The following is a 14,581-nucleotide window of genomic DNA, read 5'->3' on the forward strand; positions in this document are numbered from 1 at the left end:
TCCTCCTGCCATCTGGACAACAACTATTATTTAACAATTATTATGCCGGGCTGAAACAACATTTGTTTCACTACGACTCCTTTCAGCTTCCCACTCCTCCTTCTCCTGGAAAAAATACATAAATAAAATAGAACCTTTGAAGTGGTGTTTTGAAAAGAGAGAACTTACATTTTATTAGTACATGGTATAAAGATAATTATGAGCCTTTGATTGATTTCCAGATTTTTTTTGCAGAGACACATTCCTGTTCCCCACTTGTATTGGAGTGAACGGGGATATCTACTTCTGGGACTCCATAGGCCTCTACGAATTCTCTTTTTTGCATAGGAAGTTTCCTTTCCTATGGAGATGACCCAGAAGTGCTTGGAGGAAAGGTGGTTCGAATTCTAAAAATAATTAGGAAAGGAGCCTCGATGCTTCCTTTAACCCTCATTTAGCATAGGTTACTCCTGAGCTTCCTTTGCGAAAAGAAAGGAGATATTGGTATCCCATATTCCTTTACGGCGGCAATATTTAAAGCAACATGCCACCAACGAAGTTTACCGACACTATGCGAAGACGCATGAGAGACGCAGTAAAGCAGAAGAATAGAAAAGAAGAAAATACAATTGATAATAATGGATACCAATTCTAGAAACATTATTTGAATATAAATTAATTCATTTATTGCTGGTAAGTAAGCACATAAAATACACCATAAGAAAATAAAATGCCAACTTCACATTTAAGAAAGACTACTGGGGGCAGTTAGTTTCAACATCCACATAAGTTTAGCCTCTTTTTTTTTAACATGTGAATTGGAATTCAAGTGGCCTAAAATATTCCCGTTGGCCAAGTCCAACCTAAGTGATTCTCACTGTTGGCGATAACCTGATTGAAATCAATACGACAAGAACACATGGATCAAAGAGCGCTTGTTTTAGTCAATATTCGGAAAATTGTAGTTCTACACCAGAGACGCTAGAGGTCGGCAATACCCGCCATCGCGCAATGACGTCGTTTTGGAAGAGTGGAGCCGAATTCATTTTAAACGGTGCTCTTTTCCTATGTTCGAAAGGAAGCACCTTTCATCTCTCCTTGACCCGATGACGTTTTCCTCAAAGGTTAAGGAAAGGAGTCATAAAGGTTAGGAGATTTGACTTTTCGTAGAGGCCCCATGAATCGAGGGACCCGTCCAAAGCCCGCTTAAACAGCTGCAATACCAGGCTTGGCCGCTGAGCGCTGGTGTATTGCGAAAGTATGCAATGCTCCTGGGGGCCTTCTTGTGCAGGGCGAACTCAAATTGCCGGCAGAATGGGCGGGGCTACCCAGGCTACGCAGATCGAGGAGTGGCCATGGACCAAGCCCCATGGACCTATTAAAAAGCTAAGCCCCTAGGTCCATGCCATGAACCTATAAAGAAAGGGAGTGGCTCAACGTGGGTGGAGCTAAACGTTTGGTTCCGCACCGGAAGAAGAAGAATGTGTCCGAGTCCATAGTATTGCGCGCTTTTCTGCTTAGAGGTAAGTTGCCGTGCATATTATAAACTAATTTGTGGAGAAACCAACAAGTTGATCATCTAACTATTCATGCAAATAACGTGAATACGCCTCATGTCTATGGCAGTTGTGTGCTGTGCATAATAGCATTTAGGCTGCGTTTGGGCAATTTTCAAGTAGATTAGCCAACTAAATTGCCGAAATGTGTGAAAAATCTAATTTCAAATCCAGGTATATAAACATAGTAACTAATGCGCTGTATTTATGTGTTTCTACCCTAGAGTATGTCTGTGAGAAATGAAGAAGGTAATCAATAAATCATTCACTTGAATTAGAGTATGATAAGGCATAATAACAGGATTTGAGTATCAACATTTAATGCATGGCCTTACTCTTTGCGTAGGACATTACATTTTGATGATGAAATTCTGCGTAGTCAATGATCAAAATAAATGTAATGAAATACATTCCCTCATTCATTGTGTGCCCAGTTGTTACCCACAGCCAGGGCGTAGGAATGAGTTAAACATTGGGGGGGACACATATCGGAAACCTGACAGATCCGTTAATGGTTTGAACAGAAATATGTCATAAATTAACTACACTGAAAAAATTCACAAATATATTTTATTCTTCTAAAAATATACTTTTGTAAATGTAAAGGAAAACACATTTTGAATGGCAGTAATGAACTGATAAATATCAAATCAATTCTTTAATTGCACGCTCAATCATCCAGTTTTTTAGAATAAGAAGCGGTGACAAGACGCTGTGTTGCGCTTTCAAAATAAAATAAAATATTTTTCTCCCCCCGGTATAATTTTTAGGTGGGACAAATGCGCCTGACTCCAATATTGGAGGGGACACGTCCCCTCCGTCCCCCCCGGTTCCTATGCCCTTGCCCACAGCTACTTTGATAGACCTTGTGTTGTGTGTGCGTTTGCCACGTGTCCTGCTGCCGTGCCGCCCGCTACATGGAGCCCCACAAGCTGGGCCGGAAGCCTCTCATGCTCTCCACGGTCAAGCCCAGGCTGATTTACTCCCTCTTCCTGAAGCCATCCCTGATGAGGGAAATGTGGTAAAAAACAACAACCTGTATATGTCAGTTTTAGATGGTAAAAGTTACGTTTTATGTGGGGTTTAAGTGATGCAGTGCCTTTAATGTATATTATTTCCCCCTCTGATATATAGAGACACATCAGTATACTCTCAGATGGCGATACATCAACCATTAACAAATGCACATACCGTGAACGTTTCCACTGTCCCTTCTGCAAATACGTGGGTGCAAAATATATGATTGACAACCATATAAAAGGCCATTCTTCAGTAAAACATAAAGGTGCTTATCTTACATATTACACAAATTAATGAGTTAATATTTTTTCATATTTTTTAAGTATGAATCTTATTCCCTTCATTCCTCTCTTACAGGATTCACAATGATCAAGTGTGGATTAAGTTGTCGGACGGCAACGCATTTTCATTGTTGCTATTGTGCAGCAACAATTATAAATCGATTGCAATTTACAAAGCACTTACAAATACACCAGGAGGAGGGGCATGCTGCAGCCCCCGCACAGCACTCTGTGGCCCCTGTGGAGCACTCTGTGGCCCCTGTGCAGCCGTCTGTGGCCCCTGTGCAGCAGTCTGTGGCCCCCACTCATCACCCATTGGCCCCCACTCATCACCCAGAGGCCCCCACTCATCACCCAGAGGCCCCCACTCATCACCCAGAGGCCCCCACTCATCACCCAGAGGCCCCCACTCATCACCCATTGGCCCCCACTCATCACCCAGAGGCCCCCACTCATCACCCAGAGGCCCCCACTCAGCACCCAGAGGCCCCCACTCATCACCCAGAGGCCCCCACTCATCACCCAGAGGCCCCCACTCATCACCCAGAGGCCCCAGCAGAGTGTTCCGCGGACACTAAAGCATCTAGTGAACAAAAGAAACTCAGTTGTCCTCATTGCAAGATCATTTTAAACAAAAAAAACTTCAAAACACACTGCAGGAGAAAACACACCCACCAATTTGAGACAGACACTTGGCGTGAATGATGTCCAGGTGAGACATTACTTAATAGCATTTGCTAAGTAACATTTTACTATTTTCTTGCTATTCTTTTATTAAAATACCTTGTTGACACCTCCCGGCCTAGCAAAGCAAGGGTGCTCCAACAACTTTGGCATGTTTGTTTTGATGGTAAGACCTTTTCAGTACATTATAGCATTGCTGTTATCTGTAAAATGTTTGCTTGCTACATTCAAAACACATTCATATTTATTGAATAAAATGTATCCTGCGGGAATATACATGATATTATATCAACCAGTACCTCTTGACTTACATTACATTGTAATGGGGGCCAATTACGATTTCAGAGAGGTACGTGTAAATTGTGACACATTATGCTCAGTGTACAAGGTGATATTTTGAAACGTTTAAATCATCCTGCATTTCCTTCTACAAAGGAAAAAATGATGCAAATTGGGAGATGGTGGTGTCTTGCTCTCCTGTAGAACTTCCCCATGCCCTCAATATAACACTTTTGAATCACATCACAAAAAAACGTTTTACTCACTGTCAACAGACCAACATGAATGTATCCAAAGTGAATGTATGTTGTCATTAAATCACCAAGGTCTGAAGAAGACAGATTTCTGGACAGAAAAGGCGACGAAAGCAAGGAGGGCAACAGGTGAGAGGTCATGTGATTAATTAGTCTTGTAGTCAACTATTGCTTGGAGACTAAAGCATAATCCCTCCACTTATTTCAGGATTTGGAAGTGGTCCCTCCAAAAACAATTCAGCTATTCAGAATCTATTTCTGAAGTATCAGGTATTCTTCAAAGCAGTTTTATTGTACACACATCCATCAAGGTCGTAGAGGTGGTTTTGCAGTAATTTCTCAGTTTAAAAATTAGCTACTGATCTTTTTTACATCTTGCATTGCTATTGTGCCTATAAGAACCACAATCTGTTTCATTTCTAGAGGAAGCTGAGAACTTGACAGAACTGGGAACAGGGTATGTTTCTCCAACCTTTAATAGGGCCCGAGCACCATGAAAGGTAACATATTTGATCATACCACCGGGAGAGCGAAATACCTTGATACTTTCATGACTTGTAAAACAGTCATGGAATTTTAAGGAATGTACTTGACTAGGCTTTAACATCTTTCTTTTTTCTCTTTACAGATCAAACATGTTTAGGGCTTGGGTAAAAATAAAAATCAATGATGCAAAGTCTGCTGTCACTAGTTTATTTGACTAAGCTAATATAGTTGATTGTACAAAATAACATGTCTATGTATATATTGTTTGTCACTCTCAGGTAAATCCTATGGTGTATATATTTTTTATCATTATTATAGGCAGCATGAATGAAATAATTCACAGTAAAAAGACATTTGACTAGTTAAAGGTAGGAATGTCTATGTCTTTCAAATGCATGAACGCAAACCTAGTTGCACAGGTTTTGAGTTCAGTGCGAGCTGAACCTCAGTAAGAAGTTTATGTTTATTTAGTGAAAATGTAAATGTAAGACCATTATTTTTATTCACAAGATGAGACAAAAAAGGAAATAGAATATTATGTATCATTATTACTACACTATTATAACTATTATGTAGGCTGGTATTTACGTTTAAGATACGAAAAGAAACATGTTTTCCCAAAGAACTACATTTTGGCACCAGACCTGATCCTGACCTTAACACATCAGGATAGAGTTGATCAAACAATGCCACGTAATACATTGAACTTAATTATCAGCTCTCCCTGTGTATTTTAATGAAATTATATTATAATCTATATATATATTAGTTATATTTTAATATATTGTAATCTTTATTCTACAACGTGGGTTTTACGCCGCTCTGTCCGTGGTAATGCACTATATATATCTTATGTAATATATTATATAAGGCAGTCTTTGCTCAGCCACTGCATGTGTATTTATCAACTTTTTATTATTTGCATGTGGTCCTTAAGTCAGGGGTTGGGAACCAATGATCTACAGATTACATTACATATTTTTGGTATAACATTGATCATTTCTCACAGCAAAAGGCTGACTATTTTTCTAGAAATATATATATATACATTTTGTAATATTGTGCTTGAAAAACTCTGGTTTATTAACAGTACAGACTTTGAAGGAGAAAGCAATTTGTTTTTAGATTTGATTGAATTTTAATCACGTATATATAACATAGAAAAAAACATAAAACAAACAGGCTTATTGTTATACTTTATGATACTGGCAGGTTGACTTAAAACTACAAAGGAAATAACATCTAAGAAATAACCAGTGACACACAAATTAAAAATGCCTTGTTTCGGGGTAACACTGCATTTGGCATTGAACAATTTCCAACTGCAACACGGGCGAGACTATTAGGAAACAAACCTGTTTAAATACTACATTGGGTATCAATATCCATGCATCCATAATATGATCAAACACATAAAAGAAAGGCAGGATGTATAAGATTCATGGTTTTTATTCCCCGGGGGCCACGGCTATCCCCTAAACACTTCCTCTCCTCTACACAGCAGGAATGCAGGAAGTGGGCTCTAATGGATGGTTCTAGACCTACAAAAAAAACCTCAAGTGAGTTATCCCCGGATACACACATCATTTCTCTGGCTGGTGTGGGTCCTCCTCCTCCAGGCCGGGCCTATCCCGTTCCCCCTCCTCTCCGTCTCCACTCTGCGTTTCGTCCGCCGCAGCGGCAGCGTCCTCCCGGGTCACAGACGGCCTCAGCAGATACTCCAGCTCCTCTGCACTGATGGCCACCTTCTCTGGGATCAGCCAGCGCTTGAAGTGCTCCATGGCCCTGGGGTAGGAAACACAGGGAATCAGTGGACACTGGGGGAAACACACAACTGGTGTATCTCCCCTGTTAGAAGGACACACAGAGCAAATAATGGAATTTAATTACTTTGTTTAATACATTTATATATTATGATATGATATAAAAAAACGTATTAGACTTCATTTACATTTAGGACATTTAGAAGACTTTTATCCAAAGCAACTTACAGTAAGTACATTTGTCGGAATAAAGAGAAGCAACATATCGCTGTCGGTACAGTGAGGATGTTCATAGAACCAAGCACTAACAATTGTTAGGTTCACACAAGTCATTGGATCATTCAGACATTTGGTTTAGACTGGGATTCAAAATCTGCATAATAGAGCATCCAAAATGTATTTATTCATTAGGAACATATAATAATAATAATAATAATAATAATAATAATAATAATAATAATAATAATAACTAATTCAAGTGGTATGCCGTTGTTGACTCCAGCTCACCCCTCGTCCAGGTCTCCGCTCTGGAAGATCTCCGACGTCTGTGTGTCATGCAGGAATCTGTCCCAGCACTCCTTCTTGGCCTGAGACAGAGACTTCAGCATGTCTCTGGAGGTCACATCACTGGACAGGCCCTTAAGTCTCTTCAGACGGTTTTCTAGAAAGATATTTCAAATACATCTGGTCAATAAATAAGTAGCATATATCGATGAGGTTCAGAACCACAGGGAGGAATGTTCAAATGAGTTCAGTATTTCGGGGTATGCTTCAGAATAAATAGGTTAATCTAATAAGCGGATACAACTTCAGAGTAAATTGTGTGTTTAAAGTGATGAAGTCAACTAATGGGAACAAAACAAATACCTAAACTGGCGATGTAGATTTCGGAATCATCCATGGGTTGCCAATTCGTGGTGGGACCATCTGAGGATTGGAGGTCTGCTGTCCTTCCATTAGACTGTCCGTTCACTGGCGATGCTGGCTTGAAGGAGTCTGTGAAGAGAGTGTTATCTTCCTGATTCGCCACTTCGTCTTTCACTTCTGGCAGAGTGGAGCAGATGTCGGACCACAGATCTCCGCTGGACCGGACCTCCTGGACCCCGAAGTCCTCCATGGTTGTGAGGCGCTCACTTCAGAATAACATGCAGGGACCTAAGTGTGGTGAGATGGTCTCGTAGGGACAGAGACAACCTGTCAAGTCCTAGGCACACGCAGAAAGAGAAAGCAAGAAAAGTGTTGACTAATGCATCCCTCCGACCAACAGTTTGAAGATCATATTTATGTTAATATGTTTTACTCAGGAGCTTTCATGCATCAGCGAGCTGCTGATAACATGTTTAGCTAGTTTAGCAGATCGCTTCATGTTGAATCTTAAATTAATTCATCATTTAAAATAAAGACTCTTCAATCAATGCTTTCTAAATGTAACAAGAAAACGTCTTACCTGTGTAACTAAAGGGAATAGAGCATTAGCTGGTCAGGTATCCTATCCAATATTCTAGCTATGCCTGCCCATGGCTTAAGCTTCGCCACAAACCACTTCCTTATTTTGAGAACAGTGATTGGACGTTGTAGCTGTCCATCAATCCTTTCGAAATATGATTGGCTGTCGTTATTCTTGCTCCAACTATCATTGGCCAAGAGTGTTTCTGTTCTTTGAAGGGGTCACGTCGTTAAGGTGTCCCTCTTCTTTGTTTTCAATGTTGATATCAACACATTAAGGTACCATTTCTGCAGGTAAACCGTCTTCTTTATTTGCCTAAAATCCCCATCTTAACTGTCGGTGCACTTCAGTTCTGCCTGACACGTTGATAACGAACGGTGGTTGTCTGCATCTGTACTATATCCCTCTAAAGGGCTGTATTCGGATTACAGGGAGATCTTCTATGAAATGCGAGCAGTGCTCCGGTTGTTCGTAGCGGCGATCCACATGGGCGTGCTGGTGTCCCGGACCATGGCGTGGATGTCGAGTGGCAAGACCCATCATGAACTCATCAGTCGTCTAAGGGGTAGAGTGACACAAATATTAAAGACCTCGACCCACTGATTGGCGTTACACGTCCATCTCTCTCCCCTAAGAATCCATGCTGAAACCTTTGATGAAGAAATGGTCGTTTTGTAGGACATATGTAACCAATTTGTGTCCCTGTTGCTCCTTCAGAACATGGAGTGATCCGCAGTGACCGGGTGTTTGAGGCCATGATGGCGACAGACAGAGGGCTATATTCCAGAAACTATGCTTACGCTGACTCCCCACAGTCCATTGGTACACACACGCACATGCACACACAAGGATGTTATGATAAATCAAAAGGATATTTTCTTAATATATTTGGATGCTTGTCCATCACACAGGATACAGTGCAACAATAAGTGCCCCACACATGGTGAGTGGTCAAATATTACTACAATTGGCCTTGACAGATTGGATGAACGTTTGTCAGCCTGTTTTAATGAGAGGGTGATTATGATGGGTTCTCTCGGGCTCTGCCTTTCCCTCCAGCACGCCCATGCGCTGGAGGTGTTGAGTGACAAGCTGGTGGAGGGGGCGTCGGCACTCGATGTGGGCTCTGGGAGCGGATATCTCACAGCCTGCCTGGCTAGGATGGTAATGTCCATATGATCAATGTTGTATTCAACTTATTCCTGCCTTAAAGGCCCATACTTCACCACCAGGTTGGAGGCTGCTTGATGATGAAAGGCTTGTAGTTACTATCAGCCTTGTGGCAGGTGGGAGAATAGGGGTTGGCTTGTTGCTTGCCATTGGTGTGACTCTATGGTGGGCGGTCCTGACTCTATGGTGGGCAGTCCTGACTATGGTGGGCAGCCCTGACTATGTGGTGGGCGGTCCTGACTATGTGGTGGGTGGTCCTGACTGTATGGAGGGCGGTCCTGACTATGTGGTGGGCGGTCCTGACTATGTGGTGGGTGGTCCTGACTGTATGGTGGGCAGTCCTGACTGTATGATGGGCGGTCCTGACTGTATGGTGGGCGGTCCTGACTGTATGGTGGGCGGTCCTGACTGTATGGTGGGCGGTCCTGACTCTATGGTGGGCGGTCCTGACTGTATGGTGGGCCGTCTTGACTCTATGGCGGGCGGTCCTGGCTGCTCTCCACTGACTGTACCCTAGGTGGGAGCCGATGGTAAGGTGGTGGGGATCGAGCACATAGACGCACTGGTCCGGACGTCGTTGAAGAACGTGCAAGCGGATGATCCGGAACTACTCTCCTCCGGAAGGATCCAGTTTGTAGGCGAGTCTGGCTTCGGTTTAACCTAAACTAAACCTCAAACTAAGAGGAACGACGCACATGAGGCTTCCACATAAACAAACTACAAACATTAGCTGTGTCTCTTAATGCAAATTCAAATAGTTTCTGAGTATATTCAGGTAGTGAACAGTAGTGTGAGCAGTAGTGATCTCAGTGTTGTGAAATGTGTCTCCAGTGGGGGACGGGAGACTCGGCCATCCAGACGCGGCCCCGTATGACGCCATTCACGTCGGGGCCGCGGCCCCCACCCTCCCAAAGGCGGTAAGAACAGTTACATTTCTACTTTAAAAATCAGATTCCAAAGTATAACTGTATATAAAACAAGATGAATGCATTTGACAGGACAAAGACACACACACACACACACACACACACACACACACACACACACACACACACACACACACACACACACACACACACACTGCTGTACTGTCTCTTCCTATCCGCTGTCGGCAGCTCCTGGATCAGCTGAAGCCCGGTGGTCGTCTGGTTCTGCCAGTGGGACCGGAGGGGGGAGGGCAGGTCCTGGAGCAGTACGACCGGCAGGCCGACGGGACCTTCCTCAAAAAGGCCCTGATGGGCGTGATCTACGTCCCTCTGACCGACAAGAAGCACCAGTGTCCTTGGTACACCCAGCTGTTTTATTTAGTCAACAAGGAATGAGTCATTAGTGTCATACTTCATATTTACCTGAGCTGCATGTGGCTCAGGAGATAGAGCGGGTTGGCTGGTAACAGGAAGGTTGCTAGTTTGATCCCCGGCTCCTCTTAGCTGGGTGTCAAGGTGTCCCTGAGCCAGACACCTCACCCTGACTGCTCCCGTCGAGCTGGCTGTCGCCTTGCGTGGTTGACACCGCCGTCAGTTTGTGAATGTGAGCATGAATGGGTGAATGTTGGGCAATATTGTTAAGCACTTTTGAGTGGTCACAGGTTAAAAAAGCGCTACATAAATGCAGTCCATTTACTTACATGGTGAAAAATCTTGCCTGTAAAAAATATTATATTTTTCATATCCTTTTAACTTCTTCTTTCCCCAGATATGATCTCTGACCACAGTGTGGTATCCTCTGCAGGAGGTGGCGCTGGTGTTGCGTTGCTGGAGTTCGATAGAACTGGCTGCTGGTCTAACTCAGACCATCTGCCCTGTTAAACCGTCTCCCGGCAACCTGGAGGAATCTGCTTCTGTCTGCCTTATCAGCGTGTGCTTGATGGTTCTAATGGACTGACCGGAGGGCCAGCTTGTCAGGTGGTTAAATGAACACCCTCCTCCTGGTTGCACTAGGGTCTATGGATCGCACATGCAAACCAAAGCCCGGAATATCTGTGCAGGAAGCTTAAAATCAGTTTGGAATCATTTATTCAAAATGTTAGTTTAATAAAGTGTCATTATGATTTATTATTTGAGATATGTCCATACTTTGTTGGTCATCTATAAGCTCTGGAAAAGTTGGAAATCTGTGAAATGTGATATAGGCCGTCAGAGAAAATGGTATTAGGACAAATCGCTCTTAAACTATAAAATAGCATATTTTTTTAAAATATCAAATTATATTATTATAAAATATTATTTTGAAATAATACACTGCATTTTCCAATAAGGAACACAACCCTTCTTTAGTGTATGTTTTCTCTACCGACAATTAGTCAGTAGGGTGTTGTACATTTTATTCGCAAATGTATTTGATCGATGTTAATAAACAAAACATCAGATGTTTGTCTAATATATTTACGCTTTTCATTTTACTATACTGGCCAAGCTCATCAAACGTTTTCTGCGACTTCTGAAACATACGTCATCACTGCGCGACACCGGCGAAATCTACGGTGCGATACACGTGAGTGTTTACCATCTAAAAGTGTCGGCGTTATCTTTTAGATTTAGTTTTATTAAAGGATACGATTTGCAATTTTAATATACAATTTGCCATACCACACATGATCTACAATTATCTCAGAAGATACCTCATCAAAATCAGTTTGCTACGTATTCAATTAGATCCATTTGATCGTCCTGTTATCTCCCGGTATAAACATCATACCCCTCCCCGCACCATGGAGGAGGATGCCGTCAGGACATCTGAAGAGGGTACAGGTGACACCGTGAAGGAGCCCCCGGTGGCAGAGGGAACAGGTAAACGCAAGAGCGAGGAGGCGGACGCACCTGAGAAGAGCTCTCGAGGGAAGAGACGCCGAGGTGGCGGCGGGAAGAAGCCGCGTCCCGGGGAGAGGTTCATCCCACCGCCGCAGAAGAGGAACCCCGGGGTCAGCTTCAGCCAGGAACACTTTAACGAGACCACACATTACTTCGAAGGGGGTCTCCGCAAAGTCCACCCCTATTACTATGACTTCAAAACGTACTGCAAAGGGCGATGGATCGGGAAAAGCCTCCTGGAGGTGTTCAAGGACGAATTCAGGTCAGAGTCGATTGAGTATTATCAGAAGGCGGCTAAAGAAGGACGAATCCGACTGAACGAGACCATCGTGGAGGACCTGTCCATAGTGCTCAGGGTGAGGGTCGTTTAGCACTTCTTCAGAATTATATCAGGTTTAGAATATATTTTCCTCCAACAGCTTGTATCAGAATAGGTAGACGTATTGAAATGTTTCTTCTGAACTGTAGGCCTACTTATGAATATTGGAACCGGGTATTTTGTATATTCTTCTATTATACTGAGTTTGGTGTGCGTTGATGAATAATGTTTACACTGCGTCATGTGGAGCTCTTTCTGTCTCGAGACACTGCTGTTTACAATCTTCCATTTTGAGTTTTGAGCAGAGAAGGGATTGTTTTTTTCAACCCAAACCCTGAGCTTCCCGCTCCTTCTTCTCCGCAGAACAACGACCACATGAGGAACACGGTGCATCGCCACGAGCCCCCCGTGGTGGGCAGACCCCTGGAGGTGATCGCTGACGATGGGGAGGTGCTGGTGGTGGACAAGCCGGCCTCCATCCCTGTTCACCCGTGCGGCCGGTTCCGCCACAACACGGTGATCTTCATCCTGGGCAAGGAGCTGAACATCTCCGGGCTCCACACGGTCCACAGGCTAGACCGCCTCACCTCCGGGGTGCTAATGTTCGCCCGCACGCTGGAGGTGTCCCAGAAACTGGACCAGCTGGTCAGGGACAGACAGGTACGTCGGGGATAGCATGAAGAAGAGTTCTTAGTGATTGAAAACATGGAGGTCCTCTTCTTTCCCTTTCCTTGAGGCTCCTGATGTTCACTACAGATGTTCCGATACCATTTTCTCCTTCACGATAACGATTCTTGAACTTGAGTATCGGCCGATACTGAGTTTATACCGATACAGCGTCTAGCATTGTAACTACCAATAGCACTTGCTCGGATTGAAGGGTTTTCTTACGATGACAGCAATGTATATATGTCGGTTCACTTACTTATAATATAATCACTTGCATATAATAATGCATTTGTATTCTTTTAGTTATGTGTCCATGCATCATTTAATTTTTTTCTTTCTGGTGTTGGGGATGTTCTTTGCCTGTGTAGTAAATGAGCTAGTCATGTGATCGGATCGGGCGCATAGACTTGCGTACTCGCCGATATCCGATGCGTTTTGGCAGTATCTGAGGTATTTCTGATACTGGTATCGGTATCAGAACAACTCTTGTCGGGATAGCATGAAGATGCGTTAGTGATGCAGACATGGCAGTCATCATCTTCTCCCTCGGTGGTGCTCCACATGTTCACATCCTGTTTCTGTTCCTCAGCTGGAGAAGGAGTACGTGTGCCGCGTGGACGGGGAATTCCCGGAGGAAGAGCGGGTCTGCGAGGAGCCCATCCTCGTGGTCTCCTTCAAGGTGGGCCTCTGCCGGGTCCATCCTAAAGGCAAGGACTGCCGTACGGTCTTCAAGAGGCTGAGCTACAACGGCACCTCCAGCGTGGTCCGCTGCCGGCCGCTCACCGGCCGCACGCACCAGATCCGCGTTCACCTCCAGTACTTGGGGTTCCCCATCCTGAACGACCCCGTCTACGGCGCCTCGGCCTGGGGCCCGCTGAGGGGCAAGGGCGGGCAGGTTGAGAAGAGCGACGAGGATCTGCTGAAGGACCTGATGGAGGAGCATCGCTCCAAGGACAGCCTCCACCTGCTGGATATACCGGAGGAGGAGGTCAAACCCGCCCCGGGGGAGGGGAAGGCGGAGGTTCCGGTTTCACCGGGGCAGGAGAACAAAGATCGACTGAACACTATTGAGCCTGACGGTTCCTGTCCTGCAGAGAGCGGTTCACCAGGCGTGCAGCGAGACGGCCCAGCGAGGTCGAGCAGACCTGAGGGTGGAGAGGACGTTCGGATCAGGACTGAGGATCAGCCTTTAGAGAACCTGAGCAGTGACCGGGACTCAGTGAGGAACTCCCAATGCCACGCGGCAGCCAATGAGGAGCCCCCGGAGGCCATTGCCTCTCTGAAGCCCCTCCCCCCGGGGACCAGAGACCGGCTCTGCAGCGAGTGTAAGATCGTGAGGCAGGACCCCACGGAGAAGGAGCTCGTCATGTTCCTCCATGCCCTGCGCTACAAAGGGCCCGACTTTGACTACTCCACACGCTTGCCTGAGTGGGCTGAGGAAGGCTGGGTGGAGGACCCATAGGTTCATACCTTTTTAGAGACCCAGGTATTACGTTAATGCCTATTTTCACTGTAAATCAATGGACGAGATGCGTCGTTTACTATTGCTGTGACATTTAAAATATTCTTTATACGCAGAATTTATTTGTGGATGAAGAGATGCTGCAACACAATGGTTGACCATTAAGTTATTTTTAATATGTTCTTGCTATAACAAAGCTTTCAGCTTTAAATAATAGAGCTTGATAGTGTCATAAAACTGTATTTTTTTTATTTTCATTTCCCCAAGTTACCAGTTTGACAATTGTAAACAATAAGGGTGGCAACATTTCTTATTCCTCGTGTTCCCACAGAGCCTGTGATGATCACCTTCTAAGTCATTGTAAGCATTTCATTAAAACCACTGAATCAAGATTAAAGTCGT

General features: G+C 44.2%; 3 protein-coding genes and 1 long non-coding RNA gene across 7 annotated transcripts; 3 read left to right on the forward strand and 1 right to left on the reverse strand.

Moving 5' to 3' along the window:
• The first annotated feature begins 1,455 nt into the window (after positions 1 to 1,455).
• On the forward strand, positions 1,456 to 3,300 carry LOC307087203. Its single transcript, XR_013812485.1, has 5 exons — positions 1,456 to 1,502; positions 1,760 to 1,784; positions 2,306 to 2,556; positions 2,670 to 2,820; positions 2,913 to 3,300. It is a non-coding gene; the product is annotated as an uncharacterized lncRNA (long non-coding RNA).
• A 2,713-nt stretch (positions 3,301 to 6,013) lies between these two features.
• pcmtl (l-isoaspartyl protein carboxyl methyltransferase, like) lies at positions 6,014 to 11,275 on the forward strand. Of its 4 annotated transcripts, XM_079752683.1 has the most exons (11): positions 6,014 to 6,098; positions 6,218 to 6,329; positions 7,354 to 7,466; positions 8,181 to 8,314; positions 8,467 to 8,571; positions 8,661 to 8,692; positions 8,809 to 8,913; positions 9,437 to 9,557; positions 9,751 to 9,836; positions 10,035 to 10,204; positions 10,651 to 11,275. In XM_079752683.1, the coding sequence occupies exons 4-11, from the start codon at positions 8,197 to 8,199 to the stop codon at positions 10,685 to 10,687; spliced, it is 774 nt and encodes a 257-aa protein (XP_079608809.1). In that variant the 5' UTR covers positions 6,014 to 6,098; positions 6,218 to 6,329; positions 7,354 to 7,466; positions 8,181 to 8,196; the 3' UTR covers positions 10,688 to 11,275. The 4 variants fall into 4 exon arrangements, with proteins under 4 accessions (XP_079608809.1, XP_079608811.1, XP_079608808.1 ...); XM_079752685.1 differs by lacking the exons at positions 6,014 to 6,098; positions 6,218 to 6,329; positions 7,354 to 7,466 and adding an exon at positions 7,948 to 8,042 and having other exon boundaries at positions 10,615 to 11,275; XM_079752682.1 differs by lacking the exons at positions 6,014 to 6,098; positions 6,218 to 6,329; positions 7,354 to 7,466 and adding an exon at positions 7,948 to 8,042.
• Positions 6,097 to 7,835, reverse strand: ccdc32 (coiled-coil domain containing 32). Its single transcript, XM_079752686.1, has 4 exons — positions 7,750 to 7,835; positions 7,170 to 7,506; positions 6,810 to 6,963; positions 6,097 to 6,324 (listed from the first exon to the last, which is right to left on the reverse strand). Exons 2-4 carry the CDS (start codon positions 7,417 to 7,419, stop codon positions 6,123 to 6,125), a joined length of 606 nt encoding a protein of 201 aa, XP_079608812.1. The 5' UTR covers positions 7,420 to 7,506; positions 7,750 to 7,835; the 3' UTR covers positions 6,097 to 6,122.
• A 135-nt stretch (positions 11,276 to 11,410) lies between the features above and the next one.
• On the forward strand, positions 11,411 to 14,500 carry rpusd2 (RNA pseudouridine synthase domain containing 2). The gene is made up of 3 exons (XM_079752678.1): positions 11,411 to 12,085; positions 12,412 to 12,708; positions 13,307 to 14,500. Exons 1-3 carry the CDS (start codon positions 11,513 to 11,515, stop codon positions 14,177 to 14,179), a joined length of 1,743 nt encoding a protein of 580 aa, XP_079608804.1. The 5' UTR covers positions 11,411 to 11,512; the 3' UTR covers positions 14,180 to 14,500.
• Positions 14,501 to 14,581: the final 81 nt, after the last annotated feature.

Source organism: Pollachius pollachius (genome assembly GCF_949987615.1).
Source record: "Pollachius pollachius genome assembly, chromosome: 15".
In the NCBI taxonomy this organism is placed as follows: domain Eukaryota; kingdom Metazoa; phylum Chordata; class Actinopteri; order Gadiformes; family Gadidae; genus Pollachius; species Pollachius pollachius.